Source organism: Varanus komodoensis, unplaced genomic scaffold (assembly GCF_004798865.1).
Source record: "Varanus komodoensis strain SLA01 unplaced genomic scaffold, ASM479886v1 scaffold50, whole genome shotgun sequence".
NCBI classification, from domain to species: Eukaryota; Metazoa; Chordata; class Lepidosauria; order Squamata; family Varanidae; genus Varanus; species Varanus komodoensis.
This window is the reverse complement of record NW_025336088.1, coordinates 4,143,110-4,170,252: the sequence shown is the minus strand read 5'-3', so window position 1 is coordinate 4,170,252 and position 27,143 is coordinate 4,143,110. Positions and strand designations below refer to the sequence as shown.

Here is a 27,143-nt window from a genome sequence, read left to right as displayed (position 1 = left end):
ACAGTGTTTAATTATTAAATACCCTGGCATTTTAACAAATATCTATGTAATTTTTAAAAATGTTTTTCAGCCTCACTACATGCCTACAATGCATTTGGGGTCATTATTTTCCCCATTTTATAGGTGGAACACTGAGACCAAGTAGTCTGACCAAGACCAGACAATTATTCTGCAAATCTACTCAGAAGTAAGCCCTATAAATTTTAATAGAACACACACCCAGATGAATGTGTGTTTTGAATTCAAGTATCACAGATCTGTGTCATGAGATTAGAACTATACATGGATCTATATTTTATCCTGGCTCTATGAAATTTGTCTGACTGGGATTGTGCATAATGTGGCTTTACCCTGCAGAATTTTCTCACAGTATTCCTTTTAAACATTTCTAGTCCTTATTGAGGCAGAAAATGATGACGATGATGATAATGATGGTGGTGGTGTTTTCTAAAGTTTCAGAAATGAAGCAGAAGATATTTCCAGAAATCCAACTTGGAATTTCCACTCTCCTAAATCACTGGTTTAGCAGACATGTTGCCTCTAAAGGTCAACAACAATAAAACATGTCTGCAGACAGAACATACACAAAGAACATAATGCTAGGGATCAGATGCTTTTGGAAGATGCTGATTGCAAAGCATTGCTTTGTGTTCTATATGGATTTGTGGTGGCTATTTAGTGGTAAGGGAGCAACCTGGACCGCACATGTTTGAAGGCATTGGTAATTTTTCACATGTTCCTAACACACATCAAGTTCTATCAATAGCACTTTACAGGGCCCCAGATAATAGAAAATAGAGGTGTATGTGTTCCTTTTCACCATAGAGTAAGGTAAAGGTTTCCCCTTGACGTTAAGTCCAGTCATGTCTGACTCTAGGGGGTGGTGCTCATCTCCATTTCCTAGCCAAGGGAGCCAGCATTTGTCTGTAGACAGTCTCCATGGTCATGTGGCCGGCATGACTAAACACCGAAGTGCACGGAATGCTGTTACCTTCCCCACAAAGTGGTACCTTTTATCTACTTGCATTTGCATGCTTTCGAACTGCAAGGTTGGCAGGAGCTGGGACGGAGCAACAGGAACTCACCCCGTTGTGCAGATTTGAACCAGCGACCTTTCAATTAAACCACTGTGCCACCTGCATCCCTTCACGGTAGAATAGATACTTACAAATGTCTAGCTTTTTGTAACTGTCTTTTAATAGCAAGCTTTACACCAACATGTCTGAATTCTCTCCGGTCATCAGCTTCTACAGGACAAATGAAGCCTCCATGCCAACATAATGCTTAGCCATGCTTTCTGTTCCTTAAGTGCTATATCCATGGGTAACTAGGATGCGAAACCATGGTTTGAGTCAGAGTTTGCAAACCACTGTTTGCATTAAGTATGCTGAGATGCATCTGCATAAAGCAAACTGTCATTAAGATAAATTCCTGAGCCTCCAAGCCTCTTAAGGGTTTGGAATGACAACCAGGAGAGAGAGAAAAAGAACCAAATACAAATAAATTGGTGTTTTTCAATCCCAGTGCATAGTGAATAGATTTATAGAGCTGGTATTTGTACAGTTCTCTTTCCTCCTCCCCTATTCCCCATACATTTTTATTTCCCTGCTATTTTATAAGAAAGGAATTTTCAGTTCTTCTTCTGCCAGCCTTAGCAGCCGGGTGCCACGTGTAAAACCTTGGTGATTTCGTTGCCAAACAGACCATGTGTGTGGGAGTGACAAATTACATGGCATTCAGAAGGCTGGGGGAAAAATCCTTTTGAGAAAGAGAGTGCAAGAAGAAGGGAGAAAGGGAGAGTATTTCTGACTATGGATGTGTGCAAGTATTAGTTATTTCCAGACCAGAACATATACACCAACAATCTCCTTTTAGACAGAGACAGTCCTGACACATTGACCTGCTTCGCACAACACACCACTGAATTATAACAGTCAATGATGGTTGTTGTGTAGTGCGAATCCAGCATGGTGCTTTTTTTCCTCCAAACAACCCATGATGAGAACCCATGAGCCATTCTTCAGTTTGTTTTACCCATGGTGGCCTGTTGTGTCATCCAAACCTGGATAATGTTACCCACTGTGGGTAAAGACCCTGATGTTTACCAGCTACCTATCAAACTCAGCATGTCTTTAAAAAGGGAGGGGGAGAAACACATTTTCCTAGGCCAAGAGATGTTATGGACAGAAGGTGAACTTTGCCCATGCATTGGGATTTTGGGGGACTATGTGGATCTCGCTGAGAAAGGGGTGTAATTGCCCCAACACCCCCCTTTTTAGGCAAAAATAATCTCCTGCTTTTGCTTTCAATGGATGACATGCCTTCTACAATCTGTCAAGAGGAAGGAAAGTGGAGGTGGGGGTGCAGACGTTTAACTTCTTGCTTTGCAATGTCCAGGGTTGATGCCTGTTGGCTGAAGGCGTCCCCCCTACACACACACACACAGACACCTGTCCCAGCTGAGACTAGAAATTCCACTTGGATAGCTCTGTGCTTGAGTGAATGTGCACAAAACAGTCCCAGAAAATTTATTTCCTTTTCCTTTTTGTGCACATTAATGTAAGCAATTTTTTAAAAAGTTGAGCAGCCATGGAAGCCTGTCCAAAGTTCCACTGGGGCTCTTTAGAGGGGTGGCTCAAGATCCCCCCTTAGATTGGGAAGGTGGCTGGCAAGTCACCTTCTGTAGTCTCTGGACGAAACAGTTGCAGTGATCCAAAATGATCTCAGCTTTGCAGAGGGATGGAAACAGGAACTCATGGCTCCTACAGCGTCCTCTGCAATATTGCTTGAAGGAAAGGGAGCAAACTGTTCAGCTTTTGGGCTCATTGTGGATACTCCGCAGGACAACCAACCTACCATGGCAAATCACAAAGCATGGCCATGATATCCCCCTTTGAACTATTTTTCAGGATGCCATTTAAGAGCCTTGTTGGTGTAAAGAGCTAAAGCTGCCATTAAATTTCAGTTCCTCCCAATATCAAGTTTCTAGAAGTTAATTCTTGTGGGCTGCAATGTTACGCTCTTTTGGAGGCTGCCCTGGAAACTGTCGGATTCATTGGATTTCCTCAGAGAGAGAGAGAGAGAGAGAGAGAGAGAGAGAGAGAGAGAGAGAGAGAGAGAGAGAGAGAGAGAGAGAGAGAGAGAGCCCACCTGCAAAGAAGGGAGATTATTTGGCCAGGCACTCCCTCTCTAATTGACATGGAACTTCTGCAGCCCCCATTTTCCAATGTGAGACCCCTGATGTCAGCGCGAGGGCAGAGGTGCTGTGCTGGGAAGGACTGTTGGACCCGCAGGACCTCCAGCTCCAGCTCTCCTGGCCCCCAGACCAGCCTGCTCAGTCAGGGATCTGACAACCTTGGAGAGGCAGCAAATCAATTCCCTTATGCTGGTTTCACCTATCTCTAGTCAATGCCTGCACAGGAATACGGTGTGGTGCACAGCTTGCCTTTTCACATTCTGCAGCTGATGAGGTGCATGTTGATAGCAAATGATAGAACAATTATGTTTTCCTAGCATATCTTTAACTACAAGAACAAACAGTCTCTGTGCTTTTAAATTAGTGCAGCACAGATTATGGCAGAGTAAATGAGTATAGCATGCACAGATGGAGACATGCCTGCAGCAAAGTCTAATGGAGGTGGTGGCGGTGGCGTGGCGCGTGTGCGAGTGCATGCAGACACTCACGCATGCGCACCGAGGCAGTGAACCTTGGATGTGAGAATAATGCTCTAACTGGTGCACTTAATATTCCTATTTGCATCTGTGAAATGCTGGAGGGGGTGGTAAAATGGGGAGGGAGGCTGAGTGGGAGAAGGGACCAAAGTGCTTGTTCATTATAGTAGCATAAGAATCTGGAGTTAATTTGATAAAGAAAAGCCGCTGGGGTTCTGTTATGGCTGGTCTGGAGTGGCTCACTCAGGCAGACCATACTGAGCCCATCTTACCTCATCCAAAGCGGAAGGAAGCTTGCTTTTGCAAGCAGATACAGGTCGCTCTTAAAGCTAAAGTCCAGCAGATACCCTGGCTGAGGTCATCTCAAGGCCAGGCACCTCTGCTTAGCAAATCTATTAACTAATAAATTTCCCAGGTGCCTAAAAAATCAAGCATCTCCTAGAATATATCTCAGAGCTGGGGATAAGTGACTACTGGACAGTTAGCTGACAAAAAGCAAAGATTCTTCGGAAAACTTGACTGGAGCAATGGGGGAGGAACTGAAGGAGATATACTCCAGTCAGGCTGCATCAAAATCTTTCTGCCATGACAGGTGATACTAGGGTGTAGGTTTCCTCAGAAGAGAGAGAAGATCTGACACAGGCACTAGGAGAGCTTTACCACAGAAGCAGGCAGTCTTCAAAGGAGCAGAAAGGCAGCTGGTGCTAGTTAGACTGCATTTTCCATTTATTTGTTATTTGCCACTGAATTGCCACTTTAAAGGGCTACTGCTTTGTGTTCTGAACCTGACCAACCTTTTTCCATTCTGTACTTTTTCCTGAATAACACTTTTATCATGTTTTCACCAAAACCCAGACTGCGTGCTTTGGGGCTGAAGAGGAGAGGCTCACAGTGGGGGGGCGGGGGGGGCATGATTGATCATCTAACAGTTTAAGCAGGTTGCACATGATGTGCGGAGCAGATCCTGTAACCCAGCTGTGCCCTTCTAAAGACATGAAAGGACTACAAGAAAGCTCAGCCCAAGAGACTTCAGTGGGATCCTAAGTGATTTTGAAGATTCCAGACCTGAACCTGTACCTACCTTAGTTCAAGTTCAGCCCTGACCAGTATGGAACCTGGAACACAAAAGCTGCAATCAAGCACATGTCTTTCTCCACCCATCCTCCTCGCCTTCTTAGCCATGCAACCTGCTTTGTTCATAGTCAAGCCTCTTCTGAGCAACATAGGCAAGGCAGCAACATTTCCTTCTTAGGCATTCTTGCAACAGGCAGGCATCTTGTTGCTGTATTGTTTTTATTGTGTAGATTAGAGGGTCAAAGGCTTGTAAACAGGCAATTCATTCCACCCATTTGGCCTGATTGGTCAATAGTGGTACCTTATACTAAAGCCACCTCTGCAAACAAGGGCTGCCATGTAAAGCCCCATGTTCACATACCCTGTGGGCCTTTCCAGAGAATCAGTTACTCCTTGTGTGTCTTTATCTATTTCTACTTTTGTGCCACCTTCTCCAGGGTGAGTAGCAACCATTCAGGAAAGAAGAAAGAAGCAATATAGACGAACTACCAATTGAAAGGTACATTACATCAAAGTTCAAGAATGTCTAGGGACGGGCTACACAATTATGAACTACTGTCCATCTATGTTGGTATTCCAGAAGTATCATTTTCATCCCATTTCTGCAGGCTGACTAAACAGATGATTTATAACAGACACATAGAAAAGTGGCAAAGTGGACCATTGGTTTATCTAGCACAACATTGTCTGCACTGGCAGTTGGCTTTCCTAGGTTTCAGACAAAGCTCTTTCCCAGCTCTAACTGGACATACTGAGGACTTGAATTTTCTGTGCAAAGCATGTGCTCCACCGTTAAGGACCTACTTCAGTTGGTGGGTCAACAGTTGTGCAAACTAGCTTAGGTGACATTTTACCACCATGTTGCAGCACCAGCAACTGCAAATGCCTCTGTATTATCCATAAAATTGCTGTATGAGTTTAGAGCACAGACGCCTGGTATTGGCAAGAATAATTATTCTGGTAATACAGGATAATTTTAAATGTTGCAAAGAAATAAAGGAAGGTAGTCTCTGAGAAAAGGGGCCCTGGACAGTCTTTCAAGGAAGCACTCATGCATCTTAGATTATATTCTCCTGGCACTCAATCAGAATATAGAACCGCTGGCAGACTGATTTTGTAGGCAGAGGTGCCTGCACAATTTGCAGCAAGGAATATAATGTTGCTGAACATCTTAGGCACCAACTGGATGGATCTCTTAATAGCCTTGCTGATGAATAACCACTTTTCTATCTTCACCCCATAACCCCAATGTACTACCCTTAACAACAGCGCTCAGATTGCACAAAGGACCTGAAATTGCCTAGAAGACACACTTACGGAGCTGTGTGGGATCTGCATTGTCACAGCTTTATCCTATGCTGTTGTGATGCACACATGAATACTGCAACCACATTGCCAGGGTCAAAGGAATATGCCTCTTTTCTTTGCAAGGAGAATGCCGACCGAGTAGGTGGGAAGGAAAGGCACAATCAACCTGCTCGTGTGATTGCAGTTTCATACATACTGCCGCCACATGTAATAAAACACAGAGGTAATTGTCATACAGATGGTGGTGAGAAGGGGGTCCTAGAGTCAAGGCAAAATGTGGGAAAGCTTCTTTTGCATTTCATACCTACCACTGGTCTTCAGCTCTGGTTTTGCGGGTGGACTAGATTTTGCTTTGGCATGGGTCAGTTTTTGCTCCTGTGGAAGTCCGCTCTTGCAGTTGCAGCCAAAACAGTTTCAAGAATCTGATATGCAGATCTACAGGTGTATCGTGTTTCATAGCTGCCCATTAAAAGCTTCACACAGATGGGCTTTAGGCATGGCCAGGGCCAAATAAAGAATTTTTAAAAGGTTTAGTTTTGGAGCAAGAAAAAAAGTCCAATTGCTTGGCTTAAATCATTGGATTAGAAAGCAAATGCATGTAGTGATTAGGCTGCTACCATGAATCTGTTTATAGACTGTCAAATGTTAAGACGGCGGCATGTTAAGCACCGAAATGTAGGCAAGCATCACAATGCAATGAGGTGAGAGGCTCACAATAGTTCCTTCCTCCGAGTTTCTTATTTAACCCATAGACTCAATTTGAACACATCATCTAGGTAACATACTGCAAAATGTTTTGCAGTTTCAGACAAACTAGAGTAGGAAAGGCATCTAAGTAGGTCAATTATGATTAACACACCCACCTAAATGTGGGATTAGCATTTCCCATCATTGCCATCTTACACAAGATTTTGCAAGTACTTAATCTTTTTCCTGGATTTGCACAACAACTAATGTCAATACTACATCTATTTTTTGGATGGGTAACTGAAGCTACAGCAACAGCCTTGCCCAGAAACAAGCTCAGCTAGGGGTTCAGGCTAAATCCAAATTTTTAAAATGCCCAGCATTCTGCTCCAGTATTCCCTAACTTGGTGCCTTCCACTTGTGCTGGACTGCACATGAACTGAGCAATGGAAATTAGGAACACAGGCTGCCTTATTCTAAGAGGGACCATCTAGCTGTGTCTACACTGTTTGGCGGCACTTTTCAGGGCTACAGGCAGGATTCTTTTGTGGCCCTCATTCCACGTGCTCTACCCTGAGCTATGTGGCTGCTGCCATCCATCCCCCCCTCCACCTGAGTTGTGGTCCAACACACACTGAGGGTGCCAGGCTGGGGAACACTGCTCTACCACTGGGACTATATTAATTCCACCCTCCTCCTTCCACATCACATTCTCTTCCCTTGTTCCAGAGGTAGTTGCTTCTTGCCCAAAGAGGTGATAGTGGAGGCTTCTTTGATATAGTGAAGGAAGGAGGGACTATTGCTTCAGCCTTTGTCAGTTTCCTCCACACCACTTTTTTCAACCTTACAGGAGAAAAGAATTGCTTACATTTTTTACTCAGCCAAAAATACTTAAAAGTGTGGTGGTGGAAGTAGAGGGTAGCACCCTTGGCCCTGCACTCTGGACATACATTTAACTATTGTTACATTTGTGGAGGCAAACCTCCCACATATACTGTACAGGATCCAAGAAAATCCCAAAATTGCAGGAAATGGGGAAGGGAGAACAGTGACCTTTGAAATTCCTTTTCACTATTATTCAATGATAGAAAATTTATACTCCAGAGTAGTCAAAGCATGGTCCCTCACTCTTTTCACTAGAGCTCCTAGGAGGGCTTGGTGTGAATTATGCTGCCCTCTACTGTTTTGGTTGCTATTCAGTGCAAATAGTCAACACACCCAATTTGGCAGAGCAACCTCTTTGGGGAACTGATTCCACTGTATTTCTCCTGTGTTCAAAGCTGCCCAGTCTACATGCAGGACCCATGAAATGCCCCTCTTCTTCCCATTCCCACACATCCCATGGATTTGAAGATAGTAAGCTTCTCTGCACTTACTTGCAGAAATGTGTGTAGGCTAACAAAGTAGAGGGACCTGGAGTCTGTGGTCCCGCACAACATGAGTGGTACACTTCCCCAAGGTATTCACTTATCCACCAGGCCCTCTTGGACACTATTGGCAAATTCTTAAAAGAGCTGACCTTTGGAAGCCAAATTACAGCAGTCAAAACACAAAAATATGCCCATAATTCTGTTAATGTCTCATGTCATTTTCAGGTTACAGGGTAACACATGCAATCCTAGCTATGCAAGTTTGCTTCAAGATGCATGAAGTAGAATATTACCATGAAATAATTTCTACCATAAATGATATCTTTCACATTTAGTAATAACTACACACACACGCACACAGCACCACAAGAAGAATGGGAACAAAAATGTTTATTAACAAAAATTAGCTATCACAGTGTCATTAGGTCTAAAATTTCAAGACTGATATGTTAAAAGGATACATTTCAAACGTTAAGGCAGAGAAAAAACAAATACATTTAGAACATAAAGGGCTTTTCTTCAATGCCAGCTGTACTTCTTTTTTAAAAAAAATTAAATTAAGAGGGTTATCAAATTAAAAAAAAAACCAATGATGGTACTTCACATAGGAAGCTACACATGCATGAAAAAAGCAGACAGGCCTGGAATAGCTCCCAGAAGCCTTGTGCCAAAGACAGCCCAGCGCAAATGGCTGTTGGTTGCCCACTTCCTAGAGTGGTTTTATAAGTGAATTAAAAATACCCACAAAGTGCAGGGGAGGGTCAGTGGAAGCCATGCAGCCTGGCGGGCAAGATCTAAGCTGCAAAGTGCAGGCAAACAGGCAGATAGCCTTCAGAACATCACTTGATGAGCTGCAAAGGGTCCGTGCTATTTCAAGGGGCAAATGAATGGCCCTCCTACCTTCTGCAGGACAAAGTGGGCTAGTCAGACAGTGAAGTTTCAACGTTTACAGCTCACTGCAAGCTATGACCACACAGATCATAGAATCACAGATGTGCCTGTTGATTACCCTAGCACACTTAAAGGCTACTTTCCTCAGGGTGGTAGCAAAGCAAGGAGTGGAAGAGGAACAACTCTTTGTTAAAAGGATCAAGTAGGCAATTGCCACTAGGACTTAACCTAAAATAAGCTTTTTTCCCTTTGCACGGGAATGGGGAGAAAGAAAAGTGGCAATAGAAAAGGTATTTACTGCTTTCAAGACAAGGTATTCCTTTCCCAAATTCAACTATTAATTTCAATCCATGAAACTAGCAAGAGTTTGTACAAGAAGGACTTATTTGAAAAATCATATTATTGAAAAAAGTCAGCCAAGGAAAACAATTTCACACAACTCAGGTAAAGTTAACAAGACCAGTTAAACAGAAGAGAAAAAAAGTAATGTCATGTTCTTCAAATGGGAACATAACGTAAGGACGAGCTGAGCAGTTTTAGTTAGACACCTAAAAACAGTCACACCTAGAAAGGAGAGTGAAAACCGCTTCTCTTAGGGAGCAGATAAATCTTACATCCAATATTTGTAGTCTCCTTGCCCCAGAACATGGGTTTGCATGGGGGGAAGAAAGAGAATGAATGAAAAGATATGCAATTTCAGTGATGCCCTACTGATGGACAAGCTGTCCCCAACCACGAGACTGACATAGTATATCATAGCAGAAGTGCCTGCACCCATGCGCACTGCTTATTACCGATGGAAAAAGAGCATAGAGACTCCACGCATAGATGTCTTCTGCCTGCCACAGGTGCCAGATCTGGTACTCTACTGAAATCAGCAAAACATGGAGTCCTTAAGTGTTGCTCCTTTCTTTGGATTTTTCAGTTCTGTTGTCCTAAATATCAAACAAGGGAGAAAAGGAATCAGAGACCAAGCATTAATAAGGCTTAAGAGCTGGAAGTAGCAAGTTTGACCAGTTTTAGGCCTTGACAGGGCACATGAAAGTTCTGTGCAGGAAATCGCCCTGCTTCCCCACGCCTGTTCCATTCACCTCTAGTGTGCCAAGTTTTTGCCATGGGGTTCCAGTTGAATCTACAGCTATGGTCTAACCAAGGGCAACTCTCTGGGGCTGGAAGGCTCCACTAGCCTCTACGGAGTCTTTCATGGGGCACACGCTTCTGCCGAAGTTGTCACTGTCAACAAAGGTGCTTCCAAAATCCCAGCAATTGTGCTGGGATGAGGGCACAGAGTTGCACACAGCTTTGTTTCCCAACCCATTGTGCTCCCACCAGCCCTTCAAGTAGCTGATTCTACTAGAAAGCACAGCATGTGGGGAAATACACCATTTTACAAAAGAATCCCTCAGATTTCAGCAGCAATTATGTCTGTGAGACAACATACAAATGGCCATATGAGGGCAACATATGACCTATGAGCTCTGTGGAGTCGATCCATGGTCGAAACTATGGTCAGCTGTGACCTGGGCTGAATCAATGTTCCGATCTCACCCTTTATCACCTCCTTCTATTAAATGCACATGTCTTTGCACTGTTCTTTATACAACCTTTTCACTTCTCTTGTACCTTATGAGTCAGCTGTTTACCAACAGGTCAATAAATCAGAATAGATGGCCTGGGGATCCTTCCTCAGCTTGATACTTCCAGCAAAGCGGTGGGTGATTCATAGTGCAACATTGTTCTTACTGGGGTGGTAAACCTGTGTCAGGTTGTACCACTTCAGAGTGCAGGTGGTTCAGTTCACATGACAGGATGCTTTTCAGAACAGAAACTACAGTATTCCTGCACACATGACGACTGGCTCTAGCTCAGGCTTCCCCCAGTCTACTAGTTGGCTAGATGAAATTATTTGGTAGGATGGCCCTTTTCCCCTTTAAACCCTCACCTACAGACTGAACTATCATGCTGCAGTCAAAGGTTTATGCTTTTAGTGAGTTAAGCCTGCATGCATTTCTAGAGAACAGTAAACTTTATCAGCCAGAAGTTAACGAGCTACCACTAACATGTCAAAAAAGTGAGCGTTATGCAGATGAGCCATTAACCTTGTTAGCAGTTGCTGCCTTTTGTGGAGTAAGCAAAGGTCTGAATGATGCTAGAAATCCCAAATAAATGGATTATGAAATGACTTCAAGAAATCAAGAAGGGAAGATTAAAAAATGGCCCCTTGCTGTCTGCAGAAGATTTAGGGAGCTTATAATCTAGATTTGTGACTTACCAAATGGAAGAAGTATGAGATTTCTACAAAGGCATATTCCTAGACAATACTATCTCACCACCAATTCTGAGAGAGAAGGGCTCAGTTCAGCACCCCCCTCTCTTTTTGCAATTTGCTAAATATACTGAATTAATATTTTGATGGTGAAGTAAGAAAAGCAACATTTTCATGTGAACCAAAAAGCACATTAAAACAGGAAATTAAAAGGAAGAAACAAAGGTTTTTCCAAATCAGATAAATAATGCTTTGTTTTTACACTTCATTAAAAATGCAATCAATTTTACTGTGAAGTAATCTGTCACATGGCAATCTTGCAGTTAGCAACATGGATTTTTAATGGGGTGGACTTTGTTTGGTTGAGTTAAACAGGATCCAAACATCAACTTTGTTCTTAACTTCTAAGCTCACCTTCAAAACCGTTTAGAAATGTTAACTGGAGCCCTGTTTACAACCTGTAACGAGAATCTAGAGTTTGCAACATATCAAAACAGGTAGTGATTTTTTGCACTCTCGAACCACTTTTGTGGGTAGAGTGGGGCCTTGTGAATTGTGAACTCCCTTTCATGGAAGCACACTTGATCACAAAACAGAGGAAAATAGGGGAGGATAAGTCAGAGATACCTCAGGAGGGGGCGGCTTGATGGTAACCGGCTGGGATGTTCTTCGCGGTGGCGAAGGTTTTGGCTGCACTTGCTGCTGGACCGTGTTGTAATAGGTAACCCCCCCATACACCTGAGACTGGGCCTGTAAACCCAAGAGAAAACTATTGATGTGTTCCAAAGGGTTAATTAGTCCCAAATTATACATTTGGAACCAAAATACAAAGTAAACACAGAATACACCTGTACATCAACATGTAACACAGAGAACATTAATACATAGCAGATTGTCAGATTATACAATACAGCATTACATATTAATAAATTATTGAACTGTCCGCTAAATACATATTTAAGAATTATACTAGCCTAAATCTCGCAGAGGCAGGTTCCCTGGAAGAAGCTGTTATCCCCAAAACTAGTACAGTTTCCTTATTCATTAACAAGAGCAACTGCTTTAAGATTTCCTTGCTGATTCACTGAATCCTAATTCAAGCAGAGGTCTTCCTCATCAACATATCCTACCAAGCTTTCTTGATTCTTTCTTCTGCAAAGTGGGTTTTAACAGAGCACCACACTAGTCCCATGGCAAGGTTTGAGAATGGACCATTCAGGCAGCTTGTGGAAGCTGAACAGCTCTGGTGGACAAGATACCAACCAGGGAATACCATGTGTGCCCCCTTGAGCTCCATAACATACTAGAATAAACCACTCCAATATGCTGCTTGCAGCATTTTGGCACATTCTCATCAAAAGCAGGTGCATGTTTTAGAAGGTTTTTGTACAAATTATATGACAGCAACAGAACTCCGTCAGTGTACATGCCATATAATATATGAGCTACTCTTTCTTAGTTATTAATTTCCTACCATGATACTTCTACAATCAGGTCCCATTTTACTGAATACCCTTGGCTCTGCTTAACTGAACACTTCTAGACATAACTGCAAGCTGCCACTACACCCGATTCTGGGTTTCTGCTCCAAGATACCAGTGCTACTTCATTCTTATAAAGTCCTAAAAAGCTTGACACCTTAAGACCTGAAGTATCGCTTTTTATTGCATGTCCACCACAAGCATGTGGCCTGCAGGTTCCTTTGCTGTCCAAGATTAGGCAATGGGAAGGTCTTTTTGGCGGAGAGGCTTCGCATGTGGAATGCCTGCTGAGAGCAACTCTCTTGGCATCCACTCTTAATTATTTATTCATGTTTGGTCTGGATCATTCAATGGATGCCACTACTTCTGAATTATTTTAGTACTGAATTGTTATAATACACTTTTGTTCTTTTAATTGTACAGCACCCTAAGAATTTTGGTGACAAACAACTCACACATTTTCTACAATGAAGTGAATGTATCCCCAGGACTGAGATTTGCCCCTCTCTCAGCAGAAAGATATAGCTCATTCCCTACCTTATTCCTTAAAATCCTCTGCCTGCAACTCTCATACATTCTAGGATAGCAATACTGGAGTGGTACATTAGGATAGTGCCAGGTCTAGTCGTAATAGTACCAGCATGAAAACTATTTTTCACGAATGATGGTGGAAAAGAGATAAATCAATACTGGGCCAATTGCTCTGCAGACATACAAGGTCTCCACCCATCACTTTCAGGTAGTTTCAGGATGCTGTTTGCTTCCATGGACTGGATTTTTCTGTTTATAAGAGGTGCAGGATGAGACTCAATAGGGACAATCCTACCCTACATCAAGTATGGGTGATTAAAAGTAAGAAAACTGATTGTGTCACCAGTGTTTCACAGTGGCCACAACTTAGAGGCAAACAAAATGTAGGGAAAAATCCCTAATTAGGACATAAACAGGCTATCAATATTCAGTTCCATTGTCACACAGATACTACATAAATCTGAATATCCACAACTGTTAGAGAACAGGAAGTTTCCTAATTCTGAATACTACTACATTTTTAAAATGCAAAATCCCCACAAAGTGGCTAGATACAGGTGTTGAGACTGTAAATAATGGAGCTCCTGATAATGGAGCTCTAACTCCTCCCTTTGTTATTACACAGTTCAGTCTCACTCACAAAGTGGAAAGATGTTTAATTAAAACATTCATCTTTGTCCACTTTGGATGAACTGCTTCCTACAGAGCACAACTACTAGCAAGCATCCAGCCACTGCCACGCCATGCATACTTTCCAATATGTGGCATTCTTTATCCCTTTTCATCTCTCAGACTCATACCTCTGAGAAGAGACAAGCCAACCTGTTTACCATTTTGCACAGTGCTTGCAAGAGAGCTGAGCAGCAGGTCAAAAGCTAGCCCTGAAAATAAGCAAGTCTGTCTGCAGCCGTACTTCGCTTCCTTGTCATCTGCCACCCTGTATTTCAAAGCTCAAAGACCAAACCAGAACAAACTTACTTGAGTGTTGGGATAAAGATGGGGAGGTGGGGGTGGCGGAAGTGCTCCTGGAGGATAGGGGTAACTGGGACTGCCGAAATTCATCACTCCGGGAGGAGGGGAGAAGTAGGTTGGTGCCAGCAGCTGCTGTGGTGGCGGCGGCGGTGGCTGTTGTCCAGGGGGCATAGAGACCGGAGGAGGATACAAACCAGGGTTAGGCAAAGGTGCAGGTGTCTGGTGTGGATGTAATCCTGGTAGGGACAGACACACAAAATAACCAAATAATTGCTTTTGAGATCAAAATGCCTCAACATTGGGCTGAAGTACATAATAGTTTTGAGGCTGTGTGCTCCATTAACAGAAGAGTTCTGCTGGACGCAAATAACTCTGCTTGCCTCCTGCAGGAGCAAATAACCTGGAAATAACACCCTGCTCTATGCTTGTGAAGGCTGATCCTTCAGGGTCAATCCTTGGGACTGGCACAAATCCCAGTCCATTAATGTTTAAAATGTCATGAGTTTTTGCTTTGCTTGCCCGGCCTCTTTGCCCTACAAACATTATAAGCAACTCAAAGAAACCTACAAATGAGATGCTGTTAAACTATTAGCTCACATTAACCAAACCCCAGTTTCATTTTCACTACTGTGGCTACGAGGGTTTACCATTTCAGCTAAGAGCTGCCCAGAGGGCAAAACTGATGGTTCCCACCATTCTGGACCTGCCATCTGCATAGAGGAAAGAGCAAAACATCTACCATGAGCAACCTCACTTTTTCCATAGCAAACAAAATACTTGTTGAAAATGCTCAACTAAAAAGAGTGATTCTGGGATATAAGTATCTTCATGTCAAGTATGCCCCCCCCCCCCCCAAATAAATGTGGGTTTAGAGAAAAATGAGAGGAGCTGTGAAAAGTCAAGTTCATACCTGGATGAGGGAGATGCATTTCTGGCTGAACAATCACACCTTGGGGAGGCAATGGGGCAGGATTCTCACTGTGGGTGTATATAGGTCCTTGGAACGGTACTGCAATGAACCATTCAATACAATCTTTATTCCACAGACAGTGATATTTAGCAGTAACACACTGGGATGCTATTAAAAGGTGCCACCTTTCCTATCAGGGCTGGGGAAGGAACACAGGTCAGATCATGCAGAAACCATTTCCACAATCAGCATCTAGAGTTGGTGCATGGTACACCTGGGTTCAGATCCTCACTCAGACATTAAGTTTATTAGGTAGGACAGGATCAGCTGTTAGCTCGCTATGAGATTCCACCTCACAGAGCTGTTTTGAGTAAAAGCTATCATGAGCCCAGGATTGTTAGAGGAAAGAGATGAAAAAGATGAAGCATTTTAAAAATGTATGGTCGGGCATTCCTCTGCGGCAGGGGCACACAAACCTTTTGGTCTGGAGAGTCACATCTAGTAGGAGACTTGGGGCCAGGCACACGTATGAGCACATACATAAGAGAGCTTTAGTTGGGAGAGGTTGTTTGAGGGTTGCTCAGAGAAAGAGCAGTGTAAGCCTCTCCTGCCAGCAATCCCAACCGACAATATTTGAGGGTTCCAGTTTTGCAAGAAGCAACAATAAATAACCAGGCATCCCCAAATCCATTTGCCAGCTCACCAGAGGCAGGTGCCTTTGACCTTTTGACAGTAATCCCCATTCATTGCCTCACCAAAAGATCCTTCTTCTCTATTAGTCTGGAATACATGGAAAAGCTCTCACTGAGAGAGCACTTCAGACATACTACAACAGGATGAAGTCAATGGGTTTGTAGCCCTCTCCAACCCTGCAGCCTGGCAAATGCTGTCGAGGCTTATCAAGACTGTTAGCAGCAATGTGCACTTACATGTGTCATAATAGTGCCCTTCCATTATGCTTATGTGCACCGGTGGAGCAGGCTCAGGGACAGGCCTCTGACGCTGTGATGAGTAGCGTTTTGCACGCCCCCCCTGGACTGCCTGAAAAATCACAACAATGTCTTGATTTCATACAAGTCTGTACAAGTAAAACACCCTCTTCCTGTGCAGCAAACATTGTTGGCTGAAAAGTCAAGATCTTTCCATCTTTATGATCCATTAATACCTGATATTTCCTGAAAAAGGACCTTCTGAGGAATCCAGAGAACCTAAGCTCTCAATTTAGGTTTCTAATTTAAAAAGCAGCACCAGCTGCTCAGGCTCTTTACACTTAATTCTTAACCTGATGAATTCTGGGGACTTGGGAGTGGTGGCAGTCCAAAGTGAAACCACAACAAAGTGCTTAGGAAACAGGAGACAGGGAAAGGAGAAGAGAGGCAGGAAACCTGGGTTGACATGCTTTGCCCAGTGCATTTATGTTCCATACCTGCCAACAAAGAAATGTAGGGAGGGGGTGCTTTATGTACCAGATCAGATAATTTCAAAACCAGGACAACATTAACCCACCACAAGGGGAATTTCTTAAGCAGGCCTGAACCACCCAGTTTGTTCTACCTCCTTGATTTTGTTTTTCTGACTACAGAATGTGTGGATTCACCAGGGGAAATTCTAGAACCCTTGATCTCCCCCTCTGGGTGCCCATCAGACCCAGCACTTGAGAAGCGGGAAAAGGACACAGGATTTTACCATCTCTTCCATCCTGTTGAACTGAGGGGGTGGGGCTGTCCCAATGTGCATCTGGTTAGGAATACCTGTTTGGGAAAAGAAACAAACAAAATGCAAACAAACACAAAAAATCAAAATTACTCTCAACTTTACACTAGTACTAAGATGAATTCAGGCACAGAAAGCAAGTTCAGGAACTTCTTGGGTAAAGATGTAAATGAGAAGAAACATAAGTTGCTGAGGGGAAGATAGGCAAATGGGTATGCAGGGACACTAAAAACTTATAGTGTGTTCAGGAATACACTATTCCTGATATCTATCCTGATATTAGGATAACTGACTTGTCCTAACCACCTGCACCAAAAGCTCCCTGCACAACAAAAGAATGTGACAACTAAAGAAAAAAAAGTTTATGATTCTTAAGAATGTCAGTTTATTTTGCTGGGTGGGGGTGGCAATGGGAGAGCCCACAACCTCCCTATGTTATTGGTTCCATTGTCATACTGCTTTAACAGTCAGGAAATTCTTCCTGATGTTCACCTGGGAACCTGAATCATCTGTAACTTGAGCCCATTATTCTGTGTCCTGAACTCTGGGATGATTGAGAAGAGATCCTGCCCTTCCTCCTTGTGACAGCCTTTCAAGTACTTGTAGAGTGCTATCATATCTCCTTTCAGTCTTCTCTTTTTGAGGCCCAGTTCTTCAATCTCTCCTCATAGAGCTCTGTTTCCAGTCCCTGGATCATCCTTGTTGCCTTCCTCTGAACATTTTCCAGCTAGCCCATACCTTTCTTAAACTGCAGGGCCCAGGTTAAGTGAATTATCAGTGAAATGAAATTATACCCCAACTATTCCTCAAGTTTACTTTCTTCTGCTCAAGGGCTAGTTCATACAAACAGCGAACAAAATAAAACTGTTTCTGGGATATAGCATCTTAGATTATAGAAGTGAAGTGACATTGACTGAATATTTTTCATGTAAAAGATTCCCAGCATATAGAAGGAGATGTCAGGGAAAGAGAATGCTAATGAGGCTTCTCTGATATACTACATTTGTATATGCAGGGAAACATTAAAATGAGTATCAAATTGTGCAAACCTATATCTGAAATAGGCACAGCCTGTAAGTGAATGAGATCCATGTTTCAAGTTTTATTGTGCTGACTTTGTGTAGGTGAAGAAAAGAAATCCAGTCTTAGCAAAAAAGAAATCCAGCACAAACCTTGCTGTGCCAGTACAATTATTTAATCTTATATTAACCCAGTCCAGTCTCAATCTAACTTTAAAACTCTATTTAAGTCTCAGGGTTTTTAAAGACCTACTTCCAAGGGTGTTTTAGAGGGGAAAGGAAGAAATCTCAGGATTATTTTGTAATCCTGCCCTCTTTCCTCCGCCTTTGTGATTGCTTTTCTGACTTTTCTGGAGGGGAGTTAGTTTGATTCTCTCTACACCGGTTGCAAGTGGGCAGGTTAGCTGGAGTCAGCTCTCCAACTTCCCTCTGAGCTTGAAGTGCTGACACCGGCTCAAAAGGATTGTTCCAAGCAATCCTCCTGTCCTTGGGATACCCTGCCAGGAACATGAGGACTGCTCTCAAAGTGATTTGTTTCTGCCCCAAGCTGAGTCTGCTAGAAAAGTGTCCTTCAGAGCATCCTGTTAATCCCAAATTCCCTTTCCCATAAGCAATTCTGCATTCCAAGGAAGAGCACGTAGGTATTTTGCAGCTGTGCATGTTCCATGATAACGCCTATCACCTCTACTCCATCCAGCCATGACAATGCAGAACTTGACTTTGAGGTAACTATCTGTGGTTTGTTAAGCAACATTCAAAATCATCGTGGTTGGAAAGATTAGTTTTAAAAGTGTGGTAATTATGTTTAGCAACTTTTGTGGGACACATCTGAAATAGTTCAATAGGACCCAGAATGGTGACAATTCTCTCAGATGGCTTTTTCTTTTATATTCACTGTGCTTTCTCAGAAAAAAAATGAATGTTTTCTGTGAGAAAAGAATAAGGCAACACAAACAGGAGGATTTACTGAGCACCCTCAGGCTTTTCAATGTAGGCAAACATTTATCAACCAGAGATAAATAAGGGGAGTTTTAGTTTACCATAAATTTGTACAGCAATTAGGTTAGGGAATAACTGAAACAATATTCAAGCATCCAGCACCAATTGAACAAGATGCTCTAATATCACAGATGCACAGGATGAGTAGAAGGGTGTCTATTTTTTTAATACTCAGAAACTCTAATAGTGACTAGCTGCACCAATCAAACCCTAGAGAAGAGCATGGCAGACAGAAGGGCCGAAGCAAAGAAAGGAAAGCAGCAACATCAGCCGAGGAAAGCAAGAGTCAAAGACTTCAGAAGGTAGCAGACAAATGAAGACAGGAAGAGGACAAGTACAGGCCTTGGGGCTTAAAGGTCAGCAGATGAGAATAGGTGGTTTCTCAGAAAAGAACAAACAGAAAGGACTTACAGTTTGATCAGCAAGCAATATTTGGCTACAAATGCCTAGCATATTTTGACTGGTTAGAATTTGGGGTTAAAACTATCCTTCCTGAATGGTTTTGCAAAGGTGGATTATAAGCCTAAATTAAGTCTGAGTTCTGAGCAACTTACCCTGAGGTTGTATGAACTGGGGCTGTCCCTGGTTCCAGTTCTGTTCTGTTATATTCAGTTGGGTCATGTCTTGTTCAAGGCCATCTAGATTGGCTTCAACAGGTACATCCCAGTTACCAGTCTTTGCAGGTGATTGGGATGGTATTACCTCTGTAGTTTTCAGGGGTGTTGGTGTTGAGCCTGATGGAGGTGGGACTTCATCAGCCAACTTCCCTATCTCACCCACTTTATTCCGACTTCTTCTTGCCCGGGAATAGGACTTCTTTTCCACAGGTCTATCTGGTGGCGGCTGCAGAATATCAGTAGGAGTTGCTTGGCTTTCTGAAATTACTTCCTCCTTTTTATCAGGGCTGTTGTGTGTATGTGGAATCTCTGCCTCTGGAGAAGGCTCTCGTGGGGGAATTGGCTCGGAGCGCCTGGCCCGGTAACTGTTCTCGTGCTTTGAATGGTCACTGAAGCGAGGTGCATGCTGACTGCTCACATCCACAGCACGATAGCTTGGGCGGGTCTCTTTGTAGCCACTGGGTCTTGTGAAAGTCCTTGGTGGAGGCATCCGTCCTGTCCCGGCTGAGTTTCGGTTGATGAATGTTCGGGGTGGCACTGGACTACTGTCCAAACTCTGATGTCGCGGTGGCTTACTTGGCCATTCATTGGACCAGTTTGTCTCTCTCTGTGGTGGACTACCAAATCTGAAAGGGTATGAGAAGCTATAAGTCAGAAGTGAATTCCTTAAGCTATATAAAGCAGAGTAGTCAACTCCCTATCACTAGTATTCCTTTTTTACTACCTGAAGTAGAAAGAAACCAAGGCCCTCAGGGTCTTTGCAGTAGTATTCCATAACAAATACATGCACACAGCCTCATCGCTGCTCACTTGCCTTGGTTTGCGAACCCTCCTGGGCTTGATATCATCAGGGTTGTGTGATGAGCGAATATCATATCCATAAAGAGCAATCAATTCCTGCCTTGTTTTTGGTGCTTGTTCATCTTCCCGGAACTTGTCATGCTCCCACCGACCTTCATCTTTCCACAGCTTTCGCTGACGGCCCTTGGGCCTTATATGAGAAAGAATGGGTGAATGTATTAATTTCTACCCCAGCTGTTGGGCAACAAAGGACAAGCCAAGAGATTCAAAACCATAGTTGAGAAAACAGAATTAAAACCAGTGTTATACAGAAGAGGAGTTCAAGAAATCCAAATTAAAAGAAGATGACAGTTTGCCAAGAAGATACTAAAGGGAGGCCTCTTCAGGGAGAATTACAACAAATGAGAAGGCCTAGTCCTAAGGGTCTCGGAGATTAACAATATAGTGAATTCTGTAAAGCAAAGAATTCTTTTCCAGAGCTCTAATTTCCTGTAGATCACAATTCAAAGCCCTCCCACATTGCTGTGGTCTGTAAAACATTTCAAATAGGTCTCATGCATTCCTTCAACTTCCTTGTTTGATTTTATCATCTACAATATTCACTGGATTGATACACTTAAATACAGTTCTCTGTATTGGGAAGTACTCCTTGAATCATGAGTAGCCATTTCTGTAACTCTATCCAACTGTTAAAGCCCAACCAACATCTAACATACAGTCCACCATCTTTTCTTGCTGCTTATGTCACCTACCGGACTTCCTCTTCCTGGGTTTGCCCACGAAGGTCATGCTCAAAGAAAAGACCTTTGCGAGGTATGTATGCAGGGTTCTTCCGGTCCTCATCATCATCCAGGTGCTTGGGAATTTTTTTCCCAATCTTGTTCTCAACTGCTTCAGTGCTTTCCTACAAAGAGGGAAACAAAGCACCCATCCTGCTACTAAAAACTGTCATAAGTGTAAGAATACTGACATTCCTTATCAAGTTTGTTTCAATCAATTGCAATCACAAGAAAAAAATTGCTACTAAATATAGACCAGCTACTTGGGAATACAAGTAACACACTCCCTCCAAAACATGAAGTAAACAAGTAAAAGAAGTACCTAATTTTAAATGTGAAATAATTAAGATTGCTCTTTTCAAAACTGTGCTAGTATATCACAAATTGAGTAAGTGGGTACATATATGAGAACATAGGCTCAAAACATGGCAAGTCATATACATATGGATACTAAAGAGGAGTGTTACAAAAGTTTACATAAACAAAAATATGAATCACATAATGAAAGGCTATCATTTTTACTTGAAATTGCCCTCTAGCTGAAAAACACTGGGAAAAGGTTTTGTCTTTTTTAAAGGAAAGACTCTTGACTTATAAGATATAATTCAATGCATTATTGTGTGAGATATGTCACTGCTAGAACAGTGAATAAAGATAATGCACTGATCTATTATACAGTCATTACTGCAAGAATTAAATATTGCAAAATACTGGGGACAAATAATACCAACAGCTATAATATACACAGACAAAGTGTAGGAATATGCTTCAATGGCAAAAAATATTATGTATAAGACAAAACAGGAGAAACTTGCTGTCTTAAAAACGAAGGAATTTGTTTTAAAATGTTACTGTACTGATTTCTTCAGACATGAAGGCATCCAAGACAACATTTTAGTTTAGCTACTACCTGTACTTTCCATTCAGCAAGACATACCTGTCCATCACCACTCTGCCTCTCGCCCGCCACAGTGCCTTTGGATTCTGCTTTTTCATCCCCTTTGTCTGCTTTTGTTGTCAGTTCAGTATCATTACTGTCCTGCTTTAGGTCCACTTTGGATGTTTCCTCCTCACTGTATTCCCCCTCTTCAGCCTGAAATAAGCATTCAATTCAATTTACTTTACCCTACTTTGGGATGGGGTAAAAAAGTATCCTTACAGTGCGCAGATATGAATGGTGGACTCATGTTTTACCATCTGGAATCTAACGGCCCTCCCAACATCTTCAAAAACTAAACAGGCATAATTTTCTAGCACACTAATCAAACCTGAAATTTGGGAAGATGGACAAACATCCACAAAAATGTCAGGACATAAGAGCTGGGCTGTTTTTCACAACAAGGGTGGTAACCTAGCTTCAGTCTAAATAGTGCTTGGAGCCAAGAGATCCACATCTACCTAACAAATTTCACAATAGCCCTGAATATTCTTTTTTTCAATTAAAAGGCTAACTTCTGTTCTTGTACAAGATAGAACACCAACAGCCATTTATGTAATTGTCAGTAAAACTTCAACCCACCTCAGAGTCCTCAGCACTTTCATAGTCAGAGAGAACAGCTAAAAATAAAGAATTGTTTGAAGTTAGATGTATCTTTCGAATTTACAATGTGCAATATCAGACTTTCTCCCAAGTCCTTTCCCTTCATATACTCTTTGTATTCTCTGACAATTCTATTGATCACTTGGCTTTATCTTTGATTCCTCCCTATCCTTTGCTTCCATGGTTCACTCTGCCACATTTTATTGTGCCTTCCTGTAAATCATAATTTCCCCCCTCTTTTTTGGCATTTATTTCTGCTCTTGACAAAAAGCTCTGGTTCACTCTCAAGTCATTCCTTGCCACACTATATTCAGCCTCTTAATGTGAGAGGGCTGAGGAGAGATTTCTATCAAGAATTCTGTATTGGCATTATTCACCTTCTATCATAATAGTACCTTTTCTCAACTCCCTACAATATTTTCTTACCTATTGCTAGAGTTCTATTAATTCCTGGCCATGGTCTTTGATGCTTTTGGTGGTCTCTCTCTCACCTCTCCTCTGCCACTGCCCAGTAGCATCTTAGCTCCTCCATATCCAACGTAAGTTGTCCACTGGCTTTCAGCTCCCTGAAACAATTCACTTTCCTGCCTTGCTGCTCTCTTTGCTACCAATTTCCTCCAGAAAATAACACTGCTTCTCTCCTGGCCTTTCAATACTTTCTTAATGCTCATCTTCCCTGTGATGCCTTGGCATGATTCTCTGGCCCTTTCTTACAGTAGATGAATATTAATTTTGAGAACATCAACCTAGCAAATCCATGCTCTTATATCAACATTCTCAATCACTAAAACTAAAATTCTCATAACTTACCATCTCCTTCTATGCCATCTTCACTTTCCTGTTGAAAAGAAAGAAATGTTACCTTAAAAAGGTTATGCATGTTCAAGGGAAAATAAGTTATTTATTTAATAAATAAATGAATATAATTATTTGTAAGACAAAATGGAAGGCAGAGCTGAAAGACTTTAGGATTTCCCCAGAAACTAAACAAATTTGAAATACTCATATAATATGAACAAATAACAACAAAAAAAGCAAGAGGCATTTCACATAGGTCTTGGCAGAGAATGGGGTGTTTAGCTAGGACCCAGAGATTACATATCAGTGATTTCAGAAAATTATTCTCTTGAATCAACTTGATTTCTCTGCTATACCTTTTATTTCTCCCTACCCCAACTGGCTTTCACTATCAACTACAAAAGCTACCAAGTATCAAGTAGGATATACTTCAACCATTTTCCTGGGATGTCTCTGTGAAAAATGTTTTTCACAGCTAATCACTGATGGAACCAGATTAATTTAGCATGTCAAGTAAATATAGACCCTTTCTCCCAGAGTGGCTTATTTTTCAGTTATCAGTACTTTGAGAAACCAGAGATTGCTCCAGGGGTTTGTGTGTCATCTGAACCCAAGAAACTGTCATCACAGAAAGTAGGGGCAAGCAAGCCCCTTGGCAAGAGCAACAAAATCCCCTTGTTGCTCTTGCCAAGTATGCCTGGGCACCTGCCTGTGAAAGACCCCACAAGAGCCCAAGTAGCATTTGGGGTTGGTGATTACTGGCTTCCTGCCCTCCCTGTCATGTTTTCAGCTTACTAAAGTTTCCTGTTCCTAGACTCTCCAGCTTGACAGCCAGCTTTTGCAAGTCCCATTTTGATAGCCACAGACAACCCTTTCAAAGTGCCAAAACAGTACTCCAAAGAGATTGTCCATGGCTGCCAACCAAATTTCGCTATTTCTTGGATTCCCTAATGTGAGCAGATATTTGTATACATTTTGAAATTTTATTTTTGATCTTTCACAAGTGGGCACCCATGTACTTACAGAGGTTTGAAAAGAGAGACTTACTTGGGTGATGTCCAGGGAGAGCCACTGCTGAAATGCAGCAAGTACCAACCCTGGACAATGAGATTGAGAGAGACTCCAAATAGCTTTTTTTCCTCTTTAGTTTCTCAAAAGGAAGTGATCTGTGCTTGTAAAAAAGGGGGGGGTTACACCATCTTTGTAAGATCCTCATCTTTTTTTTTAACCAGAATATGCAAAGGGTACTCTTTCTTTCCACTTGTTTCTGAGAATGTAGGCATTTGGAAATATGGAAAATTGTGAACTTCTTTCAAAAAATCCCCAGCAGTTTTGACAGTGAGCTATCAAATAGTTTGGCAACTATGGACAGCCCCTCCAAGGTGCTCTTGGGCACTGTGAAGGGATTTTCTGTGGCTTTCAAGACAGAGATTGCAAAAGCCACCTGTCAAGGTGGAGAGTGATCTTTTGGGGGGAAATAGACACAACAAGCCAAAAGGCACTTGCAATTGCAGTGGGGTAGAGACAATCTTGTCTAGCTGCAGTGTCTGCAGGAAAACTGAGTAACTGAAGTTAGCCAGACTATCTGTTGTGAGGCATTGTTTGTTTATAACTACATGTGTGAAATTAATATTATGTAAATCATTCTGAGAGCTTGACTAATTGAATGATTGGTAAGTAAGTAAATAAATAAATAAATGGGGAGACAACTTTTGAAGGATGTTCTGTATTACCTGGATAAACACTGCAAGGAGCTCATGTCTAAGCAGCAGGCAGGAAGTTGCCTGCCAACAGATCATTTCATGAATAGGAGACTGGGGTCTGTTAATTTGCAGGGAGGTTAGAAGGCTAATTTAAGGTAACTTTTTCTGATGTGATTTCTGCATGCCTTCAACACAAGTGAGTGAAGTATCAGGATGTTCCAGAAGGACAGAGAACTTTTCCCTTCTTCCATCACCCCCCCTCCCCCAAAAGAGTGCTTTTTTCAAATGCATTTTAGAGGACAAGGATACCCTCACCATAGAAGACACAGAACATCAATAACTTCCTCTGAAAAAAAGAAAGAAAAGAGCCCTAAGAAATCAGTGCTAATGTTTGAAACAAGTTGGAACCTGTAGCTACTGCTTAGTACAATTTATTTTTATAACCATTCACATATTTTTGACTGGACTGATTTTTCTGCTGCCATTCTCTGCAATTGTGCCTTTATTTCTTGACATTCCCTTGCTTTCAAGAATCTGTTGGGGTCCATCAGTTCCTTATCTTGAGAATCATGCATTAAATGAACATGGAAGTCAAGAAAGCAGATGGCAGAAACATAGCAGTCACTAATTCCTGTCCTGATAGTTATGTAATTTTCATCCTACCACTCAAGTGTCTACACTGGCACTTAAAATAAACCAGATATGCCAAGATACAGTTGGGATTATTCTTACCCCCTGGATATACATAAGTCTGAAGCCTGTAACAGCATGATTGGAGTTTGGGGCTTCCATCTTAACTCTTAGGAAAATAGGAGCAAAACTGAGAACCATTCTATTAAACAAAATTAGCCAAAAACCCTAGCTGAATTTGCGGAAGATGTCAACAAATTACATAACAAGAGATACTAGCAAAGATGCTATAAGCCTGAGAAATAAAATGTGAAATTGGGTTTAAAAAATCTATCTGCCATAGACACAAGCAAGATTCTGTACATTCTCAGAAACATGTATCAATATCAAGGTCTGTTTTAAATTTCTAAAGTAGGAGCAAAAGAAAACAGGGATAAGGCACACCTCAGATATTTTATCACCAAATCCCACATAGCTGAAAACAAACTCAGGCTATTAAGTAGTGAATCACTCCGCATATGTTCAGAGGTCCTTATTAGCAGAGTGGCCACTTCTTTCATTTCTAGTGGGAACCCAAAATAAATGCGAGGCACTGAAAATTCAGGTTTTCCCAAAAACTACATTATTTGAGTCTGGAACATTTGGACCCTGGCTGAGGTCACTCAACAGGAGGCACAAAAGACCCTGCACATCCTCAGAACCATTCGCGCGTCTTTATGTGGCGAAAAGAGCCAAGGTGAGGCCTGTGTTCCGATTAACTGCCGATGAAAGCAAGGCACGGCCGGGGAAGCATCGATCAGAGGGCTGTTCCTTTCCCGCTTCCCCGCCCAACTCTTTCCACTCACACATTCCGAGTCGGCCGGGCTAACTCCCACGGTCACCGCCACCTCCACACTTTCAGTACCGGCTGTACCACCACCGTTGCCTCCCGTTCCAGCCAGGCCAAGGCGATGGGCACCGCGCGGGGAAGGGGCTGTACTTCCAGAAGGCGAATCAGACTCATCGTCGCTGCTATCTTGCGAAGCGCGCTGCCTCCTACGATCCGCCATCTTGACAGAACCCAACAGTGGAAACAAGAAGCGAAACGGTTATGAGACGGTGGCGCAAGGAGGATGACGGGTAAACACAGAAGACGCAGGCTACGAAAGAACTACAATCCCCGCCGAGCACTGCGGGATCGATTTGACCTCTCCCATTCTACCCAGAATCCTTTGCGATCGAACGCCTAAGAAACGACAGGAAACATAGTCTATGGAGAAAAAAGGTCTAGGGAATGAAGACAACTTGCGCCAATCAAGGCATGACAAATAGGTGACGTCACGGGCGAGCGGCTCTTCATTTTAACGTGTAGAGGCAAAGAACGGCTTGGCAACAGCGTTACG

General features: G+C 42.4%; 1 protein-coding gene across 5 annotated transcripts; it reads right to left on the bottom strand.

Annotated features, from left to right (window-relative positions):
* Positions 1-8,484: 8,484 nt before the first annotated feature.
* On the bottom strand, positions 8,485-26,810 carry CASC3 (CASC3 exon junction complex subunit). Of its 5 annotated transcripts, none has more exons than XM_044446921.1 (14): positions 26,607-26,810; positions 23,441-23,468; positions 22,610-22,647; positions 22,028-22,183; positions 21,064-21,215; positions 20,325-20,501; positions 19,448-20,136; positions 16,849-16,913; positions 16,092-16,203; positions 15,163-15,261; positions 14,259-14,488; positions 11,896-12,018; positions 11,683-11,739; positions 8,485-9,937 (listed from the first exon to the last, which is right to left on the bottom strand). In XM_044446921.1, the coding sequence occupies exons 1-13, from the start codon at positions 26,808-26,810 to the stop codon at positions 11,704-11,706; spliced, it is 2,109 nt and encodes a 702-aa protein (XP_044302856.1). In that variant the 3' UTR covers positions 8,485-9,937; positions 11,683-11,703. The 5 variants fall into 5 exon arrangements, with proteins under 5 accessions (XP_044302856.1, XP_044302853.1, XP_044302855.1 ...); XM_044446918.1 differs by having other exon boundaries at positions 11,683-11,726; XM_044446920.1 differs by having other exon boundaries at positions 8,485-11,739.
* Between the last annotated feature and the right edge of the window lie 333 nt (positions 26,811-27,143).

Coding starts and splice junctions, on each gene's coding strand:
- CASC3 (XM_044446917.1), bottom strand. CDS start 26,810: ATGGCGGATCGTAGGAGGCAGCGCGCTTCGCAAGATAGCAGCGACGAT. Junction 23,469..26,606: donor GCCCGGCCGACTCGGAATGT/GTGAGTGGAAAG, acceptor TCTTTTCAACAG/GAAAGTGAAGATGGCATAGA. Junction 20,137..20,324: donor AGGAGGGTTCGCAAACCAAG/GCAAGTGAGCAG, acceptor ATACCCTTTCAG/ATTTGGTAGTCCACCACAGA.